Genomic DNA, 24,265 nt, shown 5'->3' on the forward strand with positions numbered 1-24,265 from the left:
TGGGGATATATCACTATTAAGAAAAATACCTCTTCTGACCTGGCAATCTAGCCCAATTCTACCCATGCAGGGTAGTCTAGTCTAAACTCTCTGCTTTCAGACCAACCCAGCTTCCTTTCTGTCTATTCATCAAACTGAAGATTGAGATGTATATACGGAATGTGACTCTTCTGTAAATAAATACTGAGCCTCAAAGTAGCAACTTTGGAAAGCTCTTATTTTTTCCTCTTCAAAAAGTCCACACCACATAAGAAAGTCAAGTCATGTTGCTTTATAGCCACACTTCCTACTTTCTTATTTTTTTAAAAAAAACCCATCCCTTCATTCCTTACATATTTACTACGTAAATACCACGTACCAGACACTCTGCTGAACACTGGGCCCCAGACAGTGCGCACCCGCTTTATCACTCATCTTGCTGTGAGCAGAGCATGATGTGGCCTGAAACCCGTTCAGGAAATGAACCCTATTCAGAGCTTCTAATACCAAGGTTCCGCTTCTAGCAATGATGGAACGGCATGGATCTGCCTCCCAGAGTCCCCCTTTCACTCTAGGGAGTGTAGAACACAGTTTACAAAAGATGCTGGTATAGTAGAAACAGCAAGAAACCTGTGAGACCTTGAACAATACAACTACCAGTAAAGTATAACGTCTTTGCTGAGCACACATAACACTGAAGGCAGTGCTGATAGACCAGAATCACCTTAGCAGTATCTTTCTATTAAAAACAAATATAGAAATTGAGGGATATAAAGGAAAGTACAGGGACAGTATGCAGGAAGGGAATCAAAGTAATTTAACCATTAATAAACACTCCATGCATATCCGAGTTTAGGCCTAACCTAGTCAAGTCTGTATAGAAAATGAAGCTCCAGTGAGGACTTCCTCGCATTGTTAGGCTGCGCTTACCTTTCAATCTCCGCTCTCTGGCTGGGGTTGGTGATGGCCGCAATGTACTGCATGATGTACTTACTGGCTTCCGTTTTACCAGCTCCACTTTCCCCTGGGGAAAAATTGTGCAAGGCTTAGGATTACAACTTAAACCAAGAGAATAATTTTTAATAGAATAATTTCAAGTTTTGACATTAGTTATTCATTTGAAATCCCTTATGTTTCATTGTTTGGTTTTTGGGGGGTTTATTTTGAGTTATTTCATCCTGTCGATATGGGATTGGTTCTAACAGATCTGAACATGTTGAAAAAATTAAAACTACTGTAGAAGCAAAATAACAGATTACAGATCAAGATTTACTTAGTAAAAATATCGAGGGATAAAACGTGGTAAACTAATTCCTTATAGCCTTAGTACTTAGTGACTCTGAAGTCCAGTGGAAAAGAAACGAGAAAGTGACAAACAGTGGCCATGGCAGAATTCACATAACTTTGTTTTCTATGGCAGAGTTTTAAAAAATCTTAATGGGGATGAAATAATTTTTTCAGAAAATGAGAGCAATTTTAGTGAAAAAGCGAAACAAAAGCCGCAAGCTCTAGACATATGGTGTCACAGAAAAAGCATGACAACTGACATAAGGAGGGGGAGGGGGATACGGTTATAATTATCAACCCAGATTTTTAACTGTTTATCCCTTGTGACCCAAAGCTCCACTTGTAGAATTTTATACTCTAGAAATACTAAAAATACTAATATAATCCAATGATAATCTTCAAAGGTTTTCAGACTATTTCTGCAGACTACACTATGTGTTATAGCTAAAATCTGAAAATAATATGCCCATCAGTAGAGGATTGGGTAAATAAATTATGATTCAACTATTCAATGGCATGCGACACAACTGTTAGAGAATGCACGACTTCTATAGGTACTCTAATGAAAAGATGTCCACTAGACATTGTTAAATGGAAAAACAAGTTATGGAATAGCAGTTATAACATAATTCTATAATTCTATGTTTATAATTACATATGCATGTGTGACTATACGTATTTGCACACACCGAGAAAATGTTTAAAAGGATAAATGCTTTATTGTTCACAGGCGTTACTGCTAGAATTTGGGGGGGGGGAACAAGGTATTCAAGGGAAAGGGACTTTGTGCTTTCACTTTATACACTTATAAAATTGCCTCCCGCTCCACCCCGCCACCTTTTACAATCAGGCAATAATACTGCCTTCAAAATTTGTTTTAGGGCTTCCCTGGTGGCGCAGTGGTTGAGAGTCCGCCTGCCGATGTGGGGGACGCGGGTTCGTGCCCCGGTCTGGGAAGATCCCACATGCCGCGGAGCGGCTGGGCCCGTGAGCCATGGCCGCTGAGCTTGTGCGTCCGGAGCCTGTGCTCTGCAACGGGAGAGGCCCACGTACCGCAAAAAAAAAAAAATTGTTTTAATAAAATGTAGCCTTAGGATATAATTCCTCAACTCCCACACTAAGTTGCCTCACTTCTCTGACCCTTAATATCCTCATCTGTGAAGTAGAAACACAACTGTCCTACTTACCAATCAGAGAGCTGCACTGATAACCAAAATGGAATAAAGATCACCAAAGCCTTGTAAAAGTATAAAGCCACTCATGCGAATATGAGGTATTATTAGCATGAAAAAAAAGTCCCACAGCTTGGGAGAGGGTATCCTGGGTCAGTGGGCAGATATTTTCTTGTTCCCAACTCACTACACAAGATTCCTTGAAGAGCTCAGCTTTACAGAGAGGGCTCGGCTCCTGTGCTTGGGCACCCAGGGTCTGTCACCTGATGCCCTCTCTGCAGCCTTTAAAGCTCTGGCCCCCAGCTCTGAGAGCCTGTTTCCAGCCCCCAGCCTCTGTATGTCCCTGGTCACTAGCTCCCGTTCACCAGTATGACTTGGAGTTCAGACTTCCTTTTTGGTACCTCAGGATTTCATTTTCCTGGTTTCGCTCTGTGATTATTTAAAATGATTTTTGTTAGATTTTTATCCAGTAGTTTTCCGTGTTTGAGATGGGAGGATGAATTTCCCATGTCACCTCAGTCTACACAATTGACCAGAAGTCCATCCAAACATAATATGTAATGTGTAAATGAACCAAGATTAGCAGATGCTCAGAAATGATAGAAATAATCTGGCATTACATTTTTTTTTTCTCCTATAAAATTACTTAAGCTTTTAACTTCAAAAAAGACCTAATCAACTGTTCGGACCCTTGAGTACCAAGTAAGTTAAATACATATTGACCTTGGAAGGACAGGGAACTCCTTAAATACCTGATATCACAATGCAAGTGTCCTTTGATCGCCTCTTCATAGCCTTGTAAGCAGCATCAGCAATGGCAAAAAGATGCGGCGGTCTCTCGTACAGTTCACGCCCTTTGTACTGCTCGATTGTGTCTCTCCCGTAGATGTTCAACAACTTGTAGGGATTCACAGAGACCACGACTTCTCCAATGAATGTGTAGATGCGCCCTTTTTCAAATCTGCACAGAAGCCAAAGAAAAGGAAGATGGAGCTGTGGTTATACAGAGATGCTATTTCTTTCCTATGAGTCTCTTATTTCCAAGAAAATCCAAACATCCCAGGAACTATTTCTGAAGTGACATTTCACGGTTCTGAGTTTACTTTTAGAGATAATGCTTGAGGCTGGCTTCCTTTGGATGCTGCTGGTAGAAAAGAAAAGTAGGGGTTAGAAGCCAAAAGAGAAGAAAGAATTTAATATTTTGGAGGCTGGGGATTTCCTAATTTCCAAAATACAGAAGGGTAAGAAATAAAAAGAGTTGAAGACAACCTTAGAGCTCTAGGAGGAAAAGATAACAGAAGCCGGAGCAGGTCTTGAAATCCATTTAGTCAGATTTTCAGTTGTAAAGAAAATTGTCCAAATATGTTTATTTCTTCTCCCTCTTGAAATCCCACTAAAATGTCAGTAAAGGAATAAAATAAACACAGCAAAATCCATACCAGAGAGAATGGTAGAGGAGACATTTCTGGCATAAATCGAATTCGCTTTTTAAAAAAATGACTGCCTAAAATTCCACAGTGCAGATAGACCCTTATTTATTCAATCATCCCCCCATCCTTCCTGCTATTATGAACAATATTGTAGAAAGTACTCTTGGCACATAATCTTACAACTCAGTGCCTTTATTTCTGTGAAACGGATTCCCAGGACTGGGATAGCTGGTTGAAAGGTATGTGTATTTTAAGAAGGTTAACACGATCCCACCACTCGCACATATAAGAAGCTAAAAATCCACCCTGTATATGTATATGATATGTATATAAATTGTACATAAATATATTTTTTTTTTTGCGGTACGCGGGCCTCTCACTGCCGTGGCCTCTCCCGCTGCGGAGCACAGGCTCCGGACGCACAGGCCCAGCGGCCATGGCTCACGGGCCCAGCCGCTCCGCGGCATGTGGGATCCTCCCGGACCGGGGCACGAACCCGTGTCCCCTGCATCGGCAGGCGGACTCCCAACCACTGCGCCACCAGGGAAGCCCCATAAATATATTTTGTAAATGATTACATGAGCATGGAAAAATATGGAAGGCTGCATATTATGTCTTACGTATTGTTAAATACATACAGTAGGGCGATGAGAAGGAAAGCCAGAGGAACTAAGAAAAAAAAACCCAGCATACATGATATGACTCCAACTGCGCAAAATCACGTGTCTATATTAGCAAAGAAAAAATTCAATATAAAATTTAGAAAACCCATATATATTTACGATCGACACATTAACTCACACATATAAACACCTATGAACCAGAGTGAGGCCAACACCCAAACGGACGTTTCTACACAAGTGGCTGCCACTACACTCTCCACCTGCCGAGAGGCACAGGCAGAGAGAGCTCACTTCCAAGAGCTGGGAGAAGGGAACACCAGGATGGGAGAATGCTGGTCCATGGACAGCGGCCGGGTCTCTGAGCACTCCTGTTGTAGAGTCACAGCAGCAGAGAAATAACTAAAGCATTTGAGACCAAAGGGCGAGACCCTTAAACTCCCTTTACACTGGAATGAAGGCTATAATTAGGAGTGGAAACAGACATGCTGATAATGTCAACAATAAATTAAGACCAAGATTTTTATCAAGTAGTTAGTGTATGTTTAAATAAGAGTTATCGACCACTTGAAGGTTTTCTGTGCATTTTTCTCCTGTGGTTTTCCTTTGCATCCTCCCCATTGTTGGACAGAAAGTTTACATGGTAGCTAAAGGCACCAACCCTGGAATCCCTGACACCTGAGTCCAAAGGCTCACACTGCAAACTTAAGAGCAACGAGCCTATGAAAGCTGCTTAACCTCCATGAGTTTCAGCCTCCTTCACCTGTAAAATGGAGATAATTATACCCTTCCCTCCCTCTGGCATTTAGTACTTAAAAAAAAAAAAAAAAAAAGCAATTAATCTTATGCATCCAATTATGTTCTGCATGAAGGAGATTTTTAATGAATGCTTTTATTTTATTAACATTGCTACGAAAATCACGGCAATCCCTACACACAAGGAATTAATGCAGTGATCCTAATTTGATTCCCTGCCTCAGCTGTCAATCAACACGAGTCATAAGCAAAATGTCTACATAACTCATGTTCAAAGACCCACAAAAATAATAAGAAGCTAAGCCTTTCTGGCTTAACCTGAAAATTTGAAGGACATGCTCTACAGCTATCTTCAAAGAGAAGAATTGAAAGGACAAAATTCTTTAGTTTAAAAAAACACTGTCCAAACAGAAAAATAAAGAGAAGGAGAAGGATGTTAGAAAAAAAAAATTGCCTCATGAGTCTGGAACTCTGTGACTAAGAGACAGCAAATAACATATGAGATTAGAATGTCGTTCTAAGATTCCAGGTCCGTCCAACTATGTACTTTCTCTGAAATTCCATTTTATTTCAAATAGAATGTTTTGTTTATCAAAACTTCTGAGCATCTTTGTAAAACACAATAGATAAAACCATCCACTGAGTAGCTATGAACTTGAAGACAGTGGCAAAGGCTTAACAAACTACGATATTAAATACAATGTTTCAGCAGAAGTTTGGTTGTTAAAGACGAAACTTTCAATTCGGTTAGGTCTCAAAATCACCAGTAGATGGTGTCAGCATACATCTTAACACCAACCCAAGATTTCCATTTGCTTTGGAGCACCTCAGGGTATGAAGTAAGCAAGCACTTAGGTAATCCTCACCTCTTTGGTTTGCCTCTAGGAGGAATGGCAGTAATTATCCTAGATGACAAATGCGTGATAACCACTTCTTACAAGAGACCAAGGAAGGCATTTCTAGGACCTCTGTGTGCAAACCTTTTATGACAAACTTTTATCACTCATTCTGCATAGTTGAAATATTTCAGGTTTTCATTATTCCATAACTACTTCGTGTCAGGCACTGTGTGTGACCCTGGGGATTAAAAAAGGAATAAAGAGCAGGGAAGTATTATAAATAATAATGACATAGTGTGATAGGTGAGATACTAAAAGCAGGTACCATGGTGGCAAAGATCACAACAAATGCCTTGTGATATGGAAGGGTAACATACAAACTACAGTAGGGCACACAAGCCTTTTGTGCTCTGGCCTCCACATTTCTCTCCACTGGACCCTCCTAACTCCCCACACGCTTCCACACATCAACACCACTCCCACCCCTCCAGCCCAGGTCACTCTTGCTCTCACACTAATGAGCTAGTTACAGTTCCCAAGGCCACCATGCCTACATGGTTTGCCCACGGGGTCCATTCTGCCTAGAATGCCCTTCTCCACCTGCCTCTTCTTCCCCCCTCTGCTTGGCAGATCCCCACACCTTCTTCAAAAGCCTGAACCTCAGCTCCTCGAGGAAGCCATCCTTGGTACCCATCCCCAACACCAGGGCTACTGTCGTCTTCGCTCTGTTCAGATTTTTTTTTTTCCCCTTTGAAACCTCCGACATGGTGAAAATAGCTTAACAGCAACTGATTTTTAAAACAATTTCTTTAAGGAGTTTATTAAAAATACGTATTGGACGCGCTGGATATTTTCACTGGCTTCTGAATGAAACAAAGAGGTTCTAAAAAGTTTTTGAATTAGTGAGTAGTGATGGAGAAAATACCAAGGTTATGCCTCTGGAGAACAAGAGTCTTTTGTACATCAATTCTGAAACATCTATTATTATTATTATTTTTAATTAATTAATTATTTATTTGGTTGCTTCCGGTCTTAGCTGCGGCAGGTGGGCTCCTTAACTGTGGCAGGTGAACTCTTAGCTGCGGCAGGCGTGTGGGATCTAGTTCCCTGACCAGGGATCGAACCAGGGCCCCCTGCGTTGGGAGTGTGGAGTCTTGACCACTGCGCCACCAGGGAAGTCCCTGAAACATTTATTTTTTACAAAACATAGCCTCGTTAATTTGCACATGTGCTTCTATAAAAGATTACCTATAAGTCAAGATGTATGCAGCTCCCTCAGATCAGACATGGACAGACTATGTGTACAACCCTACAGAGAAGTATGACACTGGGGGTGGGGCAACACACACAAAACAATCCTAAAGATAAAGAAGTGCTAATTGCGAACATGAACTTAAGCATGAAGGCAGAACCGTGCGGCAAGGTTAGAAGTACGGGAAGGAGGCTGGCCTAACCAGAGCAGAAAACTTGTACTAGGGAATGTCAGGGAACAGTTGGAAAAGTAGGAGGGAGTCAGATTTGATATGACAGGATTTTTTTTTTTAATTGAGGTATAATTGACATGCAACATTATATTTGTTTCAGGTGTACAGCATAACGGTTCAATATTTGTATATACTGTGAAATGGTCACCACAAGAAGTCTAGCTAACATCTGTCACTATACAGAGTTACAGATATTTCCCTGTGATGAGAATTTTTAAGGTCTACTCCCTTAGCAACTTTCAAATAGGCAACACGGCGTTGTTAACTCTAGTCACCATGCTGTACGTTACATCCCCATGACTTATTTATGACTAGAAGTTGTTACCTTTTGACTCCCTTCACCCATTTCCCATCCCCCCCTCCCCGCCCCAACTCCCACCTCTGGCGATCACTAACCTGTTCTCTGTAACTATGAGCTTGGGGTTTTGTTGGGTTTTTTTAAGATTCCACATATAAGTGAGATAGTACGGTATTTGTTTTGCTCCCTGACTTATTTCACTCAGCATAATGCCCTCATTTCAAAAATGGCAAGATTTCTTTCTTTTTTTAAATGGCTGAATAGTATTCCACTGTATATATGTACCACATCTTCTTTATCCATTCGTCTCCTGATAGACACTTAGGTTATTTTCTGACACGATAGGCTTTGAAAACCAGACTGAGAAAGTCTAAATTTGATGTGACTGGAAACAAGAAAAAAAGTGAAGACTTTTCTAGCTAAAGAGATCAATAAGGCTGGGCCTCAATGAAAGGGACAACCGTAGAAATGAGAGAAAGAGAAATCTGAGTTGTTTCAAAGGGAGAGTGGGCAGAATGTGAACACCTGCTGAACACGAGAGACAAAACTATCTTTACCTTTCGAGTCGGGTGGAAGAGAAAAAGGAATTTATCTTGGATGATGAGATCCCAAAATGTACTCCCGAGGATTCTAAGTTCACCACTAACAGAATTCAGTGTTACCCTTGATCGACTTCTTAAACTATATGGACTCTATCGCCAGGAGGAAAATTCTCTGTGAATAGTCTACTATGTACTTAATAATATTTTTATTCATGAATAAATACTATTTATTTCATGAGAACGTACGTTTCAAATAGGTGATGCTTAACCACATCGATTTGGCCTGTTTTCTTTCCCTTTTCAACGCAAAGGCAATCTTAAATTGCTTCGAATGTTCACATTTCTCAGGAATGTTCACCTACACACGCCATTTGTCTTTTTCTTTCTTTTTTTTTTTTTTGTCTTCCATTATCTCCTCAGCCAACTCCAATCTGGGTTCCTGTCCAGCACTTCAATAAACCTTGATCAAACCTCCCAAAGTAAGTTTCCAATGAAACTGCTAAATCCACTGGCTGACTCCTCATCTTACTGGTGTCCCAGCAGAATCTGACACTGACTCCCATTTCCTCCCCACATTCTTTCTTGGCTTCTGTGCGGCCACATTCTCTGGTTTTCCTCCTCAGTCTCCTCTGCTGGCTGCTCTTTCCTAAAGATCTCTAAACACTCAAGTTCTCTAGGGTTGGGTCCACTATCAACTTCATGTACCACCTAAGGGATGCTCATTTAAGGAGGCTGGAGTAATGATATCTGAGTCCTACTCTACCCTCTGATAATCAGCAAGACAAAATAAAACCAGAAAAGAAAACTTTACCTATGAGGAAACAGAAAACTAGCTACAACTCGGAAACACAATCTGTGAAGAAAGGGTGTGAAGTGTTGGAAAACGAGCCCTCATGGAAGAAGGCTGCTAAGAGTGAGTGTGTGCCTCTGCAAAGCCCAGGCAAGTCCTCCAGAAGTGGCTGCAGTCCCTAAGTGGCCAAGGCAACTGTCTTTTGACAAGAACAGCAGGGTCTCAGGATGCAGGTGGCTGCGGAACAAAATGGGTCCCGTTTGACACTTCTGAATAGCTGCAAGGTGGAGCTACGTGAAGAAATGAGTAGAAATTATTCAATATGTTTTTGCAAAAAAGCAGACTGTCAGAATAGAGAGGAGAAAAATGAAAAAGTAGATACAACTGCTCTATGGCAGGTGATCTTCATAAATGAGAAGAGGTAATGCTAACTCACCTCCCAGGAGTCTCACGGCGTACGTAAGGGACCTGCTTGCTAGTCAAGCAAACTTCTTGCCATTTCAGGGCAGAGTGTTGGTGGGAAGGAGTCTAGAAATAACAGATCCCAAACTCAGCGATCTACTGGTCCTTCTACACACTATCTTTCAGCAACTAACCAACCCAGAATGAAACACACCTATTCAAAGATGGCAGTAATCAAAAGTGAAACAGAATGGCGCCCAGGATAAGATGTTCAAGGAAAAAAGTAGGCAAAGAATTGGATGGACAAAAAGCAGATCAAGAATACCCACGAGGGCTTCCCTGGTGGCGCAGTGGTTGGGAGTCCGCCTGCCCATGCAGGGGACACGGACGGGTTCGTGTCCTGGTCCGGGAAGATCGCACATGCTGCGGAGCGGCTGGGCCCGTGAGCCATGGCCACTGAGCCTGCGCGTCTGGAGCCTGTGCTCCGCAACGGGAGAGGCCACAACAGTGAGAGGCCCCCGTACCGCAAAAAAAAAAAAAAAAATATATCCACGAAAAAAAAAAGTGCGCCATAAAGGAGAAAAATTATGAAAAAATACTTCTGCATGAAAGCAAAGAATGTAAAGAAAACATAGCCCTATAAACCAAGTGATCAAAGAAAACATTGTTAAAAAAGGGCAAAAGCATATTTAAACCCATTTTTTTTTAAAGGAGATAAACTGAAAGAGCTCAAAGAAAAAAACCCCAAAGAAATGAAGGTCACGTTAAAAGACAAAGAAAAGGGGAATGGGCACTGCTGAAAATAGCCAGGGCCAAGAAGAAGGGGTAGAGAAATGTAAGCAAAATGAAATGGAAAACCAAAATTCAAATAGAAAGAAGGAATTCTAGAAGTGGGAGACAACGGAGGTGACATAATTGGTATTCCTGAAGACTTCAGTATATGGCAGTGGTGACATTTCAAAACAGCAATAATACCAATAATAAATGTCAATAAATAGTGCTAGAAAATGAGCTAGCCACCTGGAAGAACAAAATGCAGATTATTAGTGTGGTGGCTTGAACTGTGTTCCCCCAAAGAGGTATGTTGAAGTCCTAATGCCTGGTACCTGGGAGGGTGACCTTATTTGGAAATAGGGTTTTTCAGATGTGATCAAGATGAGGTCATTAGACGGGCCCTAATCCAGTATGACTGGTATCCTTCCAAGAAGAGGAAAATGCCTGTGAAGACAGACAGATACCGAGGGAGGATGCCCTGTGATGACAGAGGCAGACGCAGCTACCAGCCAAGGGATGCCACGGTCTGATGGTCACCACTGGAAGCTAGCAGGAGGCAAGGAAGGATTTCTCCTCCACAAGTTTCAGAGGAAAGCATGGCCGGCTGACACCTTCATTTTGGACTTCTAGCCTTCAGAACTGTGAGACAATAAATGCCCATTGCTTTAAGCCACCCAGTTTGTTGTAATTTGTTGCAGCGACTCTAGGAACCTGATGCAACTAGTTATACCAAAATAAAATCCATGAAAATGTGTCTCAATTTCACTTACATTTAAGGAAATGCAAATCCAACCAACAATATGATACAGTTTCTCACCTACAGATCAAGAGTTGGGTTTTTTTTAATTAATTAATTTACTTATTTATTCTTGGCTGTGCTGGGTCTTTGTTTCTGTGCGAGGGCTTTCTCTAGTTGCGGCGAGCGGGGGCCACTCTTCATCGCGGTGCGCGGGCCTCTCACTGTCGCGGCCTCTCTTGTTGCGGAGCACAGGCTCCAGATGCGCAGGCTCAGCAGTTGTGGCTCACAGGCGTAGTTGCTCCACGGCATGTGGGATCCTCCCAGACCAGGGCTCGAACCCGTGTCCCCTGCACTGGCAGGCGGACTCTCAACCACTGCGCCACCAGGGAAGCCCAGATCAAGAGTTTTATGGTGCACAGTGTTAGCAAGAATATGGGAGTCACAGGTATCTTCCCCATCACAGGTATCGTCCTAATTGGTCTGACCCCTTTCAATCTCCATACAGCAGGAGGCATGACCTGAAAATATAAATCTAACTACTCACTCCTATCCTTAAATCTCTTCCGTGGAAAACCTCCATGTCAGGCCAATCTGATATTGAGATACTGGCTCATCTCATGCCAGCTACTGGTCACTGTGTGCTCTGGCTGAGAATAAAACAAATTCTTTCCCGTCGAAACTGCACCCCACCCCCATCATCTCACACTTCCTTGTTTCCTTTATAGTATTTACCACAAGCAGTTTCTTGTTTATTGTCTGTCTCCAGGGGAGTACAGATCATATCTATCTTGATCACTGTTTTATCTTCAGCATGCAACATGCTCCTGGAACTTACAGGGGGTGGTTAAATATTTGATGAATGAAAAAATAAAGGAATGAATGAATAAATTCCTTTAGCCCACCTCTACTCTCTAGAAAATGGTTTTGCATTCTACTGACAGAGAAAATCCAGGCTATCAGGTGTGCAAAACTTTATATCACCTGCCATCATTACCATTTTTTCCTATTTATATACTTTGTTTCACTTCTCTTATTTCCTTGTGACTTTCAAAAACTGGGGTAGGGGGAGTATTAAATATAGCAAGATGTCATCTAGTTAAAAATGGGCCATATCCCCATGACCCAACATAAAATAATCTTTCCCTTCATGTGGGAAACTTCACATAATCTAGATATAAATAGCAATTTTTATTCCAGGAAAATATGATTGAACGGTACCTACTCCAACCAAGACAGGTTTTTTTTTCACTGTTAAGAGGAGGAAGTTACAAAATACATGGGGTTGACTTAGAATTGGAGATTTCAATATAAATTTATGGATTATGGGAGATAAAAGGGGGGATGATGTATGTACACATACATTTCCTAGCTCCGTCTGCTGAGAGAGCTTAGAAGCAATGGCACCCAGATGTTGGCTTATAAATACCGTCCTTCTTAACTAAAAGGACCCAGGGCTCCTTGGAGGAAAAGCTGACTCCAGAGCTTGGACAGGGAAAGTAGAAGATGAAACTGGAATAGCATGTTGAGCCAGAAAGTAGGGAAGTACTCAAGGAACAATGGGGACATGTCGAAAGGCCAGAGCAGCAAGCTTGAATGGGCTCCTGGCCAAATCTAGGACCACATGAGCATTAAAATAAGTAACGTTAGGAACATTATAATCCTTCGGATAAAATAAGAATCTATGAATCCCCACCAATGTAAAAAAGAAATAAATAATAGAAGGAAAAGCCCTTCTTTAGAGTGGAATGCCACTTAAGAAATACAGAAGGAATGATGTGAGTTAGAAAATGGTCCACGTATGCTAAACCAGGAGTTGAAAGTGTGACTAGGAAGAGGATATTTACACAGACCCAAAGGATCTCCCCACAAATCACTGATTAATTACAAAAGGGAAAGATAATAATTTTTAGTGGAGAAACCTTATAACCACTTAAACCAACTGATCAAAATTAATATCACCAATATTGAAACAAACGAACACATGTGCTTGTGGTGGTTAATCTGATATGTCAAGTTGACTGGGCCACGGGGTGCCCAAACATTTGGTCAGACATTATTCTGGGTGTGTCTGTGAGGGTCATTTTAGTTGAGATTACATTAGAATCAGCAGACCGAGGAAAGCAGAGTGCCCTCCCCAATGTGCGAGCCTCATCCAACCATCGAAGGCCTGATTAGAATAAACGGGTAAGAAGGCATCCTTTCTGCCTGGCTGTCTTTGAGCTGGCTGGGTCATAGGTCTCCTGCCTTAGTTCACAGTCAGATTAGAATTTACACCATCGGCTGTCTTGGGTCTCCTGCTTGCCGACTGCAGCTCTTGGACTTCACAGTGTCCAAAATTACGCAAGCCAAAAACTGTTTACACACACACACACACACACACACACACACACACACTCTTATCCTGTTGTTTCTGTTTCTCTGGGTAACCTAAACTAACACAGATTTTGGTACCAAGAGTGGTTCCAGGGCTTCCCTGGTGGCGCAGTGGTTAAGAATCTGCCTGCCAATGCAGGGGACACGGGTTCAATCCCTGGTCTGGGAAGATCCCACATGCTGCAGAGCAACTAAGCCCGTGAGCCACAACTACTGAGCCCATGTGCCACAAGTACTGAAGCCCGTGCGCCTAGAGCCTGTGCTCCGCAACAAGAGAAGCCACGACAATAAGAAGCCCACACACCGCAACGAAGAGCAGTCCCCGCTCACCGCAACTAGAGAAAGTCTGCACGCAGCAACAAGGACCCAACTTACCCAGAAATAAATAATTAATTAATTAAAAAAAAAAAAAGGAGTGGTTCCAGAGGAACAGGATTTTAAGGATGAGGTTCCCCCCCCACACCTTTCTTGGAGTATAATTGCTTTACAATGTTGTGTTACTTTCTGCTGCACAACAAAGTGAATCAGCCATACGTATACATATAACCCCGTATCCCCTCCCTCTTGAGCCTCCCTCCCACCCTCCCTATCCCACCCCTCTAGGTCATCATAAAGCACCGAGCTGATCTCCCTGTGCTATGCGGCTGCTTCCCACTAGCTATCTATTTTACATTTGGGAGTGTATATATGTCCATGTCACTCGCTCACTTCGTCCCAGCTTACCCCTCCCCCTCCCCATATCCTCAAGTCCATTCTCTACGTCTGCATCTTTATTCCTGCCCTGACACTAGGTTCATCAGTACTGCTTTTTTAGATTCCATATATATGTGTTAGCATACAGTATCTGTTTTTCTCTTTCTGACTTAGTTTACTCTGTATGACAGACTCTAGGTCCATTCACCTCACTACAAATAACTCAATTTCATTCCTTTTTATGGCTGAGTAATATTGCATTGTATATATGTGCCACATCTTCTTTATCCATTCGTCTGTCGATGGACACTTAGGTTACTTCCATGTCCTGGCTATTGTAAACAGTGCTGCAATGAACATTGTGGTACATGTCTCTTTTTGAATTATGGTTTTCTCAGGGTATGTGCCCAGTAGTGGGATGGCTGGGTCGTATGGTAGTTCTCTTTTTAGTTTTTTAAGGAACCTCCATCCTGTTCTCCATAGTGGCTGTATCAATTTACATTCCCACCAACAGTGCAGGACGGTTCCTGTTGCGGGATTAGTTTTCTGAACTGGTTCTGGGGGTTCTGGAATTGGCTCTCTAATATGATTAGATTTACAGCCACTAATGACTCTATTTCTAGTAGTAAAGAGAGCACTGGTAGTCGATGGTGTGATCTGGCCACAGAGATACATCAATATCTCCATCGCGGGGACTTCCCTGGCAGTCCAGTGGTTAGGACTCCAGACTTTCACTGCAGGGGGCACGGGTTCGATCCCTGGTCAGGAAACTAAGATCCCACATGCCGTGAGGCGTGGCCAAAATGTAAATAAATAAATAAAAATAAACTCACCTAAAAAAAAAAAAATCTCCTTTGGATACTCCTAATCAACCTTTGTCAGAAACAAAGAGCTGGGTGACTATATATATTTTCAAACATTCTTGGAAAAGTAACAAGCATAGGAAGTTGGCTGGGAGGTCCTAATGTCCCTGGAAAAAGTGGTGAATGAAAAGGATGCCCTCAGGGATTCAAATTCCCAGCTCAAGAGCCATGAAATGACCTGAAAGCTTCTATGTGTGTCCTGAAGGAGAGCTGTGTCTCCTGTAGCCTGGGGACTGAGAACCCAGAGAAAGACAGTTCCCCCTGGTAGAAGGCAGTGAGGACACGGCCATCACTTCTGTGGTGTCTGCCCAAAACACACAACCCGAATCTAATCAGGAGGAAACACAAAACAACCCTAAGTTGAAGGATAGTCTACAAAATAAGTGGAAAACTTCACAGTCAAGAAAACAGACAAATGCTGAATAACAATCCAGATTAGAAGAGACACAACAGGAACTCCCTGGCGGTCCAGTGGTTAGGACTCCATTTCCTTCACTGCTGAGGGCATGGGTTTGATCCCTGGTTGAGGAACTAGGAACCCGCAAGCCACACAGCGTGGCTGAAAGAAAAAAAAAAAAGAGAGATATAACAACTGAATGCAAGGTATACTCTTAGGAAGTTTCTTGTAGTATTCTTGAAATTTTCTGTAAATTTGAACTTATATCAAAATTAAAAGTTGCTAATACAAATCCAACTTCCACTCTTCCTTATATAGTAGGTTTAAATTTTATTAATTTATTACTTTTGAATAGGCAATACAGACTCTTAGTAAAAGATTCAAAAGATATCAATGAATAGGTAGTGAAAAGTGTTTCTCTCATCTCTGCCACAGCTTCCCTCCTCAGAGAGAACCACTGCCGCTGGTTTCCTGTGAATTCTTCTAGAAATAGTTTAGGCATACACACACATATGCATTCATGTAGTCTTTTCCATGGATGACTTTTGTCTCTCTAATTAAAACAATATATATCTTGGCAATGGTTTCATGTAAGTAAATAGAGAAAAGCCTTATTCTTAAAGCCTGTAGAGTACTTCATTTCACGGGTGAGTATACAGTAAAATATTTAATTGGTTATCACCAATCATTTGTTGCTATGAACAATGCAACTATATATATAATGGCATATATTCCTTTGTGCATATGTGTATATACACTTGTAGAAAACATTTCTAGAACTGAAATTGGTAATTCAGAGGATTATCTGCAATTTAAGTTTATGAATTATTGCCAGATTATTTTCCAAAGAAGCTGCAGCAATTTATACTTCCACTTACAATCTATGAGATTTCTGTTTCCTGGGTATGCGTTTTTTCAACCAATGATGCTGGCCCATTTCAAAAGGACAGCCTATATTGCAGTTTTATTTTCAAAGTACACAAAACTTTGATCCCTTTCTTTACTGGTGTACCAAACTTATGCAACACTCATTAGCTTACTGTCAACTTCAGTACGGCTCAGTTCACCTTCCCCAGTTCTTAGGGGAGAATCTCTCCCAAGGGTGAAGGCATCTTGTTTCTGCTTCTGGAAAAAATCATGGTCTCTATGTGATGGAGTCAATTCGTTTTATCCCCATCCTGAGATGGGCAGGGACTGTGTTGGAAAGATTACGAGCTTTAGAGTTATACGGCCCTGGAGCCCTGGGTTTGAATCCTACTCCGCTAGTTGCTGATTGTGTGTGTTCATAAACATGTGAGTAACTAATAAGTGCCGTGTGCCAGGCACTATGCCAGGAGCCTGAGTTACAAAGAATAAGGCATGGCATTGTACTAAAAGGTTTACATAAACAGACAAGGCCATGTGGTAAGCATAATGAAAGAGAGTTTAAAAATTACATAATTTAAAAAATCATTCCCTTCTTCCCTCCCTCCCTCTTTCTCTCTCTCCCCCTCTCCCTCCCTCCCTCCCTCCCTCCCCCTCTCTCTCTCTCTCTCTCTCTCTCTCACACACACACAGATACACACACTCTGCTGTTTCAGAAAAGATTTAAGGCAACAACAAGATAGAAAGGATGGTATGGAAGCTTAGAGAAAAGATACTTAATCCATCTCTAGCAGTGGGAAGGTTCAAAGAAGGCATCCTAAAAATTAAATTACTTGACATTTAAGCTATTTATGTGACTATACAACCTCCACATGGGTAACTCTAGGCCCCTCTTGGTTTACTCTGCCTTACGAGCATCTGAGATAGGATGGGTGCTCTATGCTGACTTTTTATTAACACACTGCAGCCTTGGAAGAGAAGGCCTGAGCATATACCACCTCGGCCCACCAGTGCAGCACACAGGCCTGCCTGGACCTTCACAGCACACAGAAGGGCGCATGAAGAAAGCATGCTCTGGAACCCGATGGCGGTTTAGCACCAACCGGCTCTATGATTACGGGCAAGTGATCATACCTCTCTGCTAGAGAGGGTCTTTCTTCATCTGAAAGGTGGGACAATGCTAGTATCTACCTCACCTCCCAGGACCGTGATAAGAAATGAGACACTCCACCGTGGACCCCGAGGCACACTACTGGCACGTCGTGCAGAAGACCAGGTCCTATTTTTACCGTGAGCGGCGCTGCCCGCCCTCTGAATGGCAGGAGGTGTCTTTCCCCCGCTCGGGTCCCATTGCCCCGCTTGCTGCATCTGTGCTGTGCTGCGTTTATCCTCAGGCAAGGGTCACTTTTGTTAGTGGAATGAATCGTGATCCAGCTGGCATCATGGACAGAAAGGCGTTCTTCTAGGACGGACCCTCTTAAGCCAAAACCCCTCCATAAAAACGTTTAGGCTTTTCCCAGGATATAGGAAACTAGCCAGGGCTGCTGGCGGGGCTGTTATAGGCTTCCCGAGTTCATCTCTTGGTTTTCTTCTCCAGAGCAACATCTCTTCATGTGAGCAACACCAAAGGTAGTCATCCAGAAAGTGTGGTCTGGAGATGCCGGGCTGAATTATTCATTCATTCATTCATTTCCTTCCTCCCTTCCTTCCTTTTCTCCCCTTCCCTACCCTTCCCTCCCTATGGAAATAATTTATTTCTGATATATACCTTTTAAGATTATGATTGCTTTTTCAAAACACAGTTCTATTATATAGTAAGACATTCCTTGTAGAGAAATAGTAACTTTAAATGTTCTTACTGCTGTCTTTAATTTTATTTGCATTCATTCATTCACTCAGTAAACCATTATTAGTGCCCAGGTTCTAAGCACTGTGCTGCGAGCCATGGGTGGAGGAACAAACAGGCAGACCTGTCCCCGCCCCAGTGCAGGGTAACGAGAAGGACAGCACCTCAACAGGGGTGTGGGGAAGAGGCAACAGAATGTACACTGCATGGGTGGAGGGCAGAACATGTGCCTGAGGAATGCAGAGCGGGACAATGTGACCACAGCAGAGACAGCAAGGGGACAGTGATGCCAGGGGCGTGAGGGGAGAGGCTAGAGTATGCAAGCCCCGCAGGCACATCGCAGGGGTTTGGGGCTGTATCTCAAGGGCAGGGTTGTAAGTATTGATCACATTTGCTTTTTTGCAAGCCCCCTCTGACCACGGGGTGGAAAAGATCGAGTGCCTGGTGGTGGAGCAGTGAGGATGCTTCTGCATCAGCGCCAGGAAGGGATGACCAGGGCTTTGGTTGGGACAGAGCAGTGGAGAGACGGAGCGGCACACAGGCTTGAAGAGCAGATGCAGAACTGCTGAGACAGGATGACTTCGACTGGAATGTGAAGGGTGAGAAAGAGGGAGGGGTCAAGCCTTCTCACATCCACAGCTGAGCAGACCACGATGCTGCTTGTGAACGAGAACGGGGACAGCGGAGGAGGAGCAGAATTTTAGGAGGTGACCGGGATTTGGACGGGCTAATTCCTGGGGACAGCCAACTGAAGACGTTCCTCTTCTTTCTCTCACAATCTAATTAAATCTGATCCCTTGGACACAAAGGGAACAACACAGAGGGTGGGAGAGTATTAAGAAAACAGAGAGGGGGGGCTTCCCTGGTGGTCCAGTGGTAAAGAATCTGCCTTGCAATGCAGGGGAGGCGGGTTTGATCCCTGGTCAGGGAACTAAGATCCCACATGCCGCGGGGCAACTAAGCCTGTGCGCCGCAACTACAGAGTCCACGCTCTCTGGAGCCTGCGTGCCACAACTAGAGAGAACCCCGAGCGCTGCAACGAAAGATCCCGCGTGCTGCAATTAAGATCTGACGCAGCTGTACACCTGAAACTAACACAACACTGTAAACTGACTATACTTCAATAAAATTTAAAAAATAAAAATTAAAAAAAAGAAAAGAAAACAGAGAGGGCAGCCAGAAATCCTTACCTGTCACGGTGGGCAAACATTGCCAGGGGACCACATGCTCTACTGCCCAATTTAAAATCAAGAAAAAGATTTTAAAGAGAGAGTAGATATCTGGATTCTATTTTAAATTTTTCACTAACTGAATTTGGTCATGTCAAGTTACTCAGTGATTCTCCTTTCTTGGTATAAGAAAACACTAGAAACAATCCAAAACCCACTTCCATAAAGGCTATCTCCTAAGGTCCCAGGCAATTTGGTTAAAAATTAAAATACAATGACTAGTTCTCAGTACACTGTCTAAATCTCTTGACTATGAAAGACACTTTTACCAAAGATCACAACTCATTCACCTGGCAAAAGGAAACAGAGCGTTTTAAGGTATAGCTCAATGAAAACAAGGTAAGTCTTGAGAATATAAAACATAATCTGTCAAATACCGCAGTTGGGTTGACATCAGTAAATGGACTGCTTTTCAGTTTGTGTTGCTTTGTCTGCTGGGGTGTCTGGAAAGGTTCAAATTTCAAGTCGGTCAGCATCATGAGAAGGATACTGCCCACTCACAGGGCACTCAGCCAACTGGCCACTTTACAATAGGTGAGTCTCTACTACTACTGGTGTCAGGACATGTCCACACAGGGTAGAGAGTCACTGTTAGGTCTGGAGCACCTGCACCTTCGACACACTGTTGAAAATGGATCTGAAATGGCCACATTTTGAACTTGCAAGGAAAGCTGCTCTTCCCATGAGATCATAAAAGGTCTGTAAGCTTACCAAACCTGCACCATGGAACTCACATCCTCTGTTTTGGTCATCTGCCACCCTGTAGCTTTTAGATAGTATTTAAATATTTAATTGACTGATGTTCCTCAAATCCTAGTGGAGGAAATACAAAGATGGGTGAACTGAACCACAGTAAAGTCACTATAAGAGACTAAAAGAGTCCACAGAAACTAGAGACCCTCAGATCAAGAGAAAGGATGCTCAGACATTCAAAGAATATTAGTAAAAACAAAAAACGTAAAATCAGTAAAAATGAAAAACAAAACAAAAAACTCCCATAATAAAGATGTTATGGGGCTTCCCTGGTGGCGCAGTGGTTGAGAATCTGCCTGCCAACGCAGGGGACACGGGTTCGAGCCCTGGTCTGGGAAGATCCCACATGCCGCGGAGCAACTGGGCCTGTCAGCCACAATTACTGAGCCTGCGCCTCTGGAGCCTGTGCTCTGCAACAAGAGAGGCCGCGATAGTGAGAGGCCCATGCACCGCGATGAAGAGTGGCCCCTGCTTGCCACAACTAGAGAAAGCCCTCGCACAGAAACGAAAACCCAACACAGCCATAAATTAATTAATTAATTAATTAATTTTAAAAAAAGATGTTATGTATCTTACAATGTCAGCGTATGACTACATCACAATAGTACTACTTAGCTATGAGATGCTGACTGCCTGATAATGACAGGCATGAAGATCTAGACCAAAGATAAAAGGGAAACTGTCTAGGACTTCCCTGGTGGCACAGTGGTTAAGACACCATGCTCCCAATGCAGGGGGCCCGGGTTCGATCCCTGGTCAGGGAACTGGATCCCACATGCATGCTGTAACTGAGTGCGCATGCCACAACTAAGGAGCCCGCCGGCTGCAACTAAGACCCAGCACAAATAAATAATATTTTAAAAAAAGGAAACTGTCCTATTAATGACATGACAATATTTTCTCTTCCTATCGACAAGTAACAAATATAATTTATCCAACACAGGGCTCAACTGTTACATATTTATTCCTTTATACCCATTTCATTTAAAAATGATTTTTGATTACAGTAACCATTTGTCCACCTGGCATGCCTAGGGAAGTAGTTAACTCCATTTTGCCTTAACCAAGGAGTTAACCTATTTATAAACCCAACACTGCTCAGGAAAATAAGTCAGAAAACTCTTTGGTAGGAATGCACAATTACATAAATGAATAACAATTATGCATTTTGAATAATACTATAAACCACTTAAACTACAGTACTGAACACTCCTAAAAAACACATAGATAAATCCCAAAGATGTCTGAGGACTGAAACTAAATAGGGTAAACTTGGGATTCTTTTTTTTTTGAATGTTTAGTTATTAAGCATTTAAAAAAATTTTTTAATTTAATTTTTATTTTATATTAGAGTATAGTTGATTTACAATGTTGTGTTACTTTCAGGTGTACAGCAAAGTGATTCAGTTATACATATACATATATCCATTCTATTTCAGATTCTTTTCTCACATAGGTTATTACAGAACACTGAGTAGAGTTCCCTGTGTTATACAGTAGGTCCCTGTTGATTATCTATTTTATATATAGTAAACTTAGGATTCTTATCCCACCCCACCCTCAAATTTATACTGGTAGGAAGCCCCTCTACCTTACCTGTACCCAGGTATCCTGCTCCCTGGGCTCCCTGGGAGACAGGAAAGCTAACAGGCATACCCTGTCACGTTTTCACAACTATGCCTAATTTAGTAAATGACAGAACACCTAATCAATATACTGTATCACTTTCAAAAACTATAGTTCCTTATCCCGGTTTTCATAACATGTGAAGGCTTTGCTATTCAGCCTTGCGTCAACCAGGTAGGCAGCTTTTGGGTATAAGCTGGGTGGTAGCTGTGTGGCAGGTGACACTGAAGAGAAATAAATGGCTCTGTAGCCAAGTGAATGAATTAGTTCCTTTGTAAACGCAGCTGTTTTTTGTTTTAAATACACCTGTTTATTGAACTTAAACACCTGCATTAAGTCAATAAACAGGGTCACAGTAAACTTATATTTATTGTGCGCCTGTTGTATCAAGAACTGCGTTAGATATTTTTCATGTATGTTGCTAATCACATGTTTTTAAATATTAACAGAAAATCTTCCCAAACCTTCTGTTGACGTCACATGCCCAGTTACAGGTAAGAAGAAAATTACCAATATATTTAAAACAATCTCCTAACCATTATCTCTCCTTGGAGAAATGTGAACCACAAAGCAAAGCTTTCATTGGCCTGGGAGGGAGATCTGTTTCTACTACAGAGGGGTTTCATAAGAGTAAGGAAACTGGAAATTTGTCCAGATGCTCCTAAGTTATGTGTTCAGCTATTGTTTCTGTTGGGGTGAATTAACAGCCGCCACGGAGCAGAGGATTTTAAAACCAGCAAAAATATTTACTGAATGAACGGCCAGAAACTTTGTCACCTGGCTCTCTCCTTGGCTTTCCTTGTCAGAAGTCTGCAACATCTATTAAGGTCACGTCTCCTCATGTAAAGCTTTTAATATGTTGCATTATCTTTCTACTTGCTAGAGCTGGCCTTCTCTCTTGGCTTGAGGGTTTGTGTTTTGTTTTTTTTAAACAACCTTTTTTGTGTCTAGGGTAGAGTGAAGGGTTAACTTCCTTTCCCCTAGCAGTGGTGTAGGATACATGTCATTTTGGTAGCCTGACTCTGGGGCTGGGGACAGTAGCCTCAGGGGAAGGAGGGAGGTTAAGTCGGCACACTTACTATCCCTGTTGGAAGTGGCTGGGGCATACAGAACTTTCACAGTGCTAATCTGCTAATACTGCAACTCCTCCGATGCCAACAAGCTTTAAAAGGAAATTAAGAATGTCACATGGCATCTCCAAGTGAAATACCGAGAGCTGCTCACCAGGGTCCCTCAATAATAGCTGTTCATTTGGGGATAAAGTTATTACGGTAAGGAGAAGGGAGCTGACTTTGGAAGGGGTTGAGAGGATATAAAAGTCAGAAGACATCAACTCTTACTGCTCTGCCAAGTGTTTTCATCTTTACATGATATTTGAGATGTTGCAGTTTACAGCTTTATTCCTAAATTGTCATCAAGTTCCCTAAGAAACCATGAGCCAGATTTCTTTTAAATTTATTTTTACTCATTCCTAGCATGCTGCCGTGGGACCCAAGGGAATTTTTATTAAGGGAGGAGGGACCTGGCAGCATTAGAGATTCATTATTAGAATTGGAAAGTATTAAATGGGCCCATATTCAAACGATAAAAATCAACACATTCTGAAGCCACACAGACATGGATAATCAACGACTCTGCTTGATCCAATCGGTCCTTTTCCACTTGTGAAAATAACCAAGTGCTGTGTACACTCAGGAGCAGCAGACATCAGGAAGTGAACTAAGAGAGGAAGAATGTGGTGGCAAAGAAGAGAGTCAAAAACTAAAAACAGATCAAATACATCAGGAAATGGAAAAAACAAATAATTTTCCCTATTTTTTCTTAGTTCCTAAAGCAGAAAATATCTTTTTTATTATTGCTCAGATCAAACTGAGAAAGGAATTTATGTGAGTAGACTGGTGGCCAATGTAAGACAAATACTATCATATTTATTTTTCCTTTTAAGTGTCCCCCTGCAACCGGGCCAATAGGAAGAGCTCTAGCTGCCCTCAGAAAGCAGCTGTCCCCGAAGTTCAGCTTTGCTCATGGAAGCTGCACACGGTTTCTCTAAATGTCTGTTAACGTTACACTTCAAAAAGGAAAAGAAAAGCTAAGCCTACTTATAAACAGCATTATTTCCAAGTCTTTAACTGAAATAACTTCCATCGTCCTCTGTGAATAAGAACTGAAACTATGTGATTGAATACCAAAAAATATTAATCCTCTCATTTTCTAATTTCAGAAAATACGCTGTCTTGAGTTTTTGCTTATAAGTCATCTAAGTTTAAAAAGTCAAGAGTTTGGCCAGCATGGCTAGTGTACTTGGCAGAGCCGGGACCGGGGACGCGGCTGGCTCGGTGTGAGTGGTGAGGCCAGGAGAAGGATTCCACCAGTGCAGCTGGGGTGTCCAACAGGGTAGGGGCCGCACGCTGGGGAAATCAGTTACATACGGGAGGATTAAGGAAATAAGTAAATATGTTGAGGACGATGGGAGCCAGGCTTCTCACTTCTGCAGGAGGAAATTACAAAT

At 42.2% G+C, this 24,265-nt stretch overlaps 1 protein-coding gene across 3 annotated transcripts in view; it reads right to left on the reverse strand.

Annotated features, from left to right (window-relative positions):
- MYO1D (myosin ID) overlaps nt 1–24,265 on the reverse strand; it is a 346,572-nt gene that overhangs the window by 246,834 nt on the left and 75,473 nt on the right. For all 3 annotated transcript variants that reach the window (XM_067714337.1, XM_067714339.1, XM_067714338.1), the window contains exons 2-3: nt 3,191–3,399; nt 910–1,003 (exon numbers count right to left, since the gene is read on the reverse strand). In XM_067714337.1, the coding sequence (XP_067570438.1) occupies nt 910–1,003; nt 3,191–3,399 (303 nt within the window). The remainder of the gene's footprint in view (nt 1–909; nt 1,004–3,190; nt 3,400–24,265) is intronic.

This window comes from Pseudorca crassidens, chromosome 19 (genome assembly GCF_039906515.1).
Source record: "Pseudorca crassidens isolate mPseCra1 chromosome 19, mPseCra1.hap1, whole genome shotgun sequence".
Taxonomy (NCBI): Eukaryota; Metazoa; Chordata; class Mammalia; order Artiodactyla; family Delphinidae; genus Pseudorca; species Pseudorca crassidens.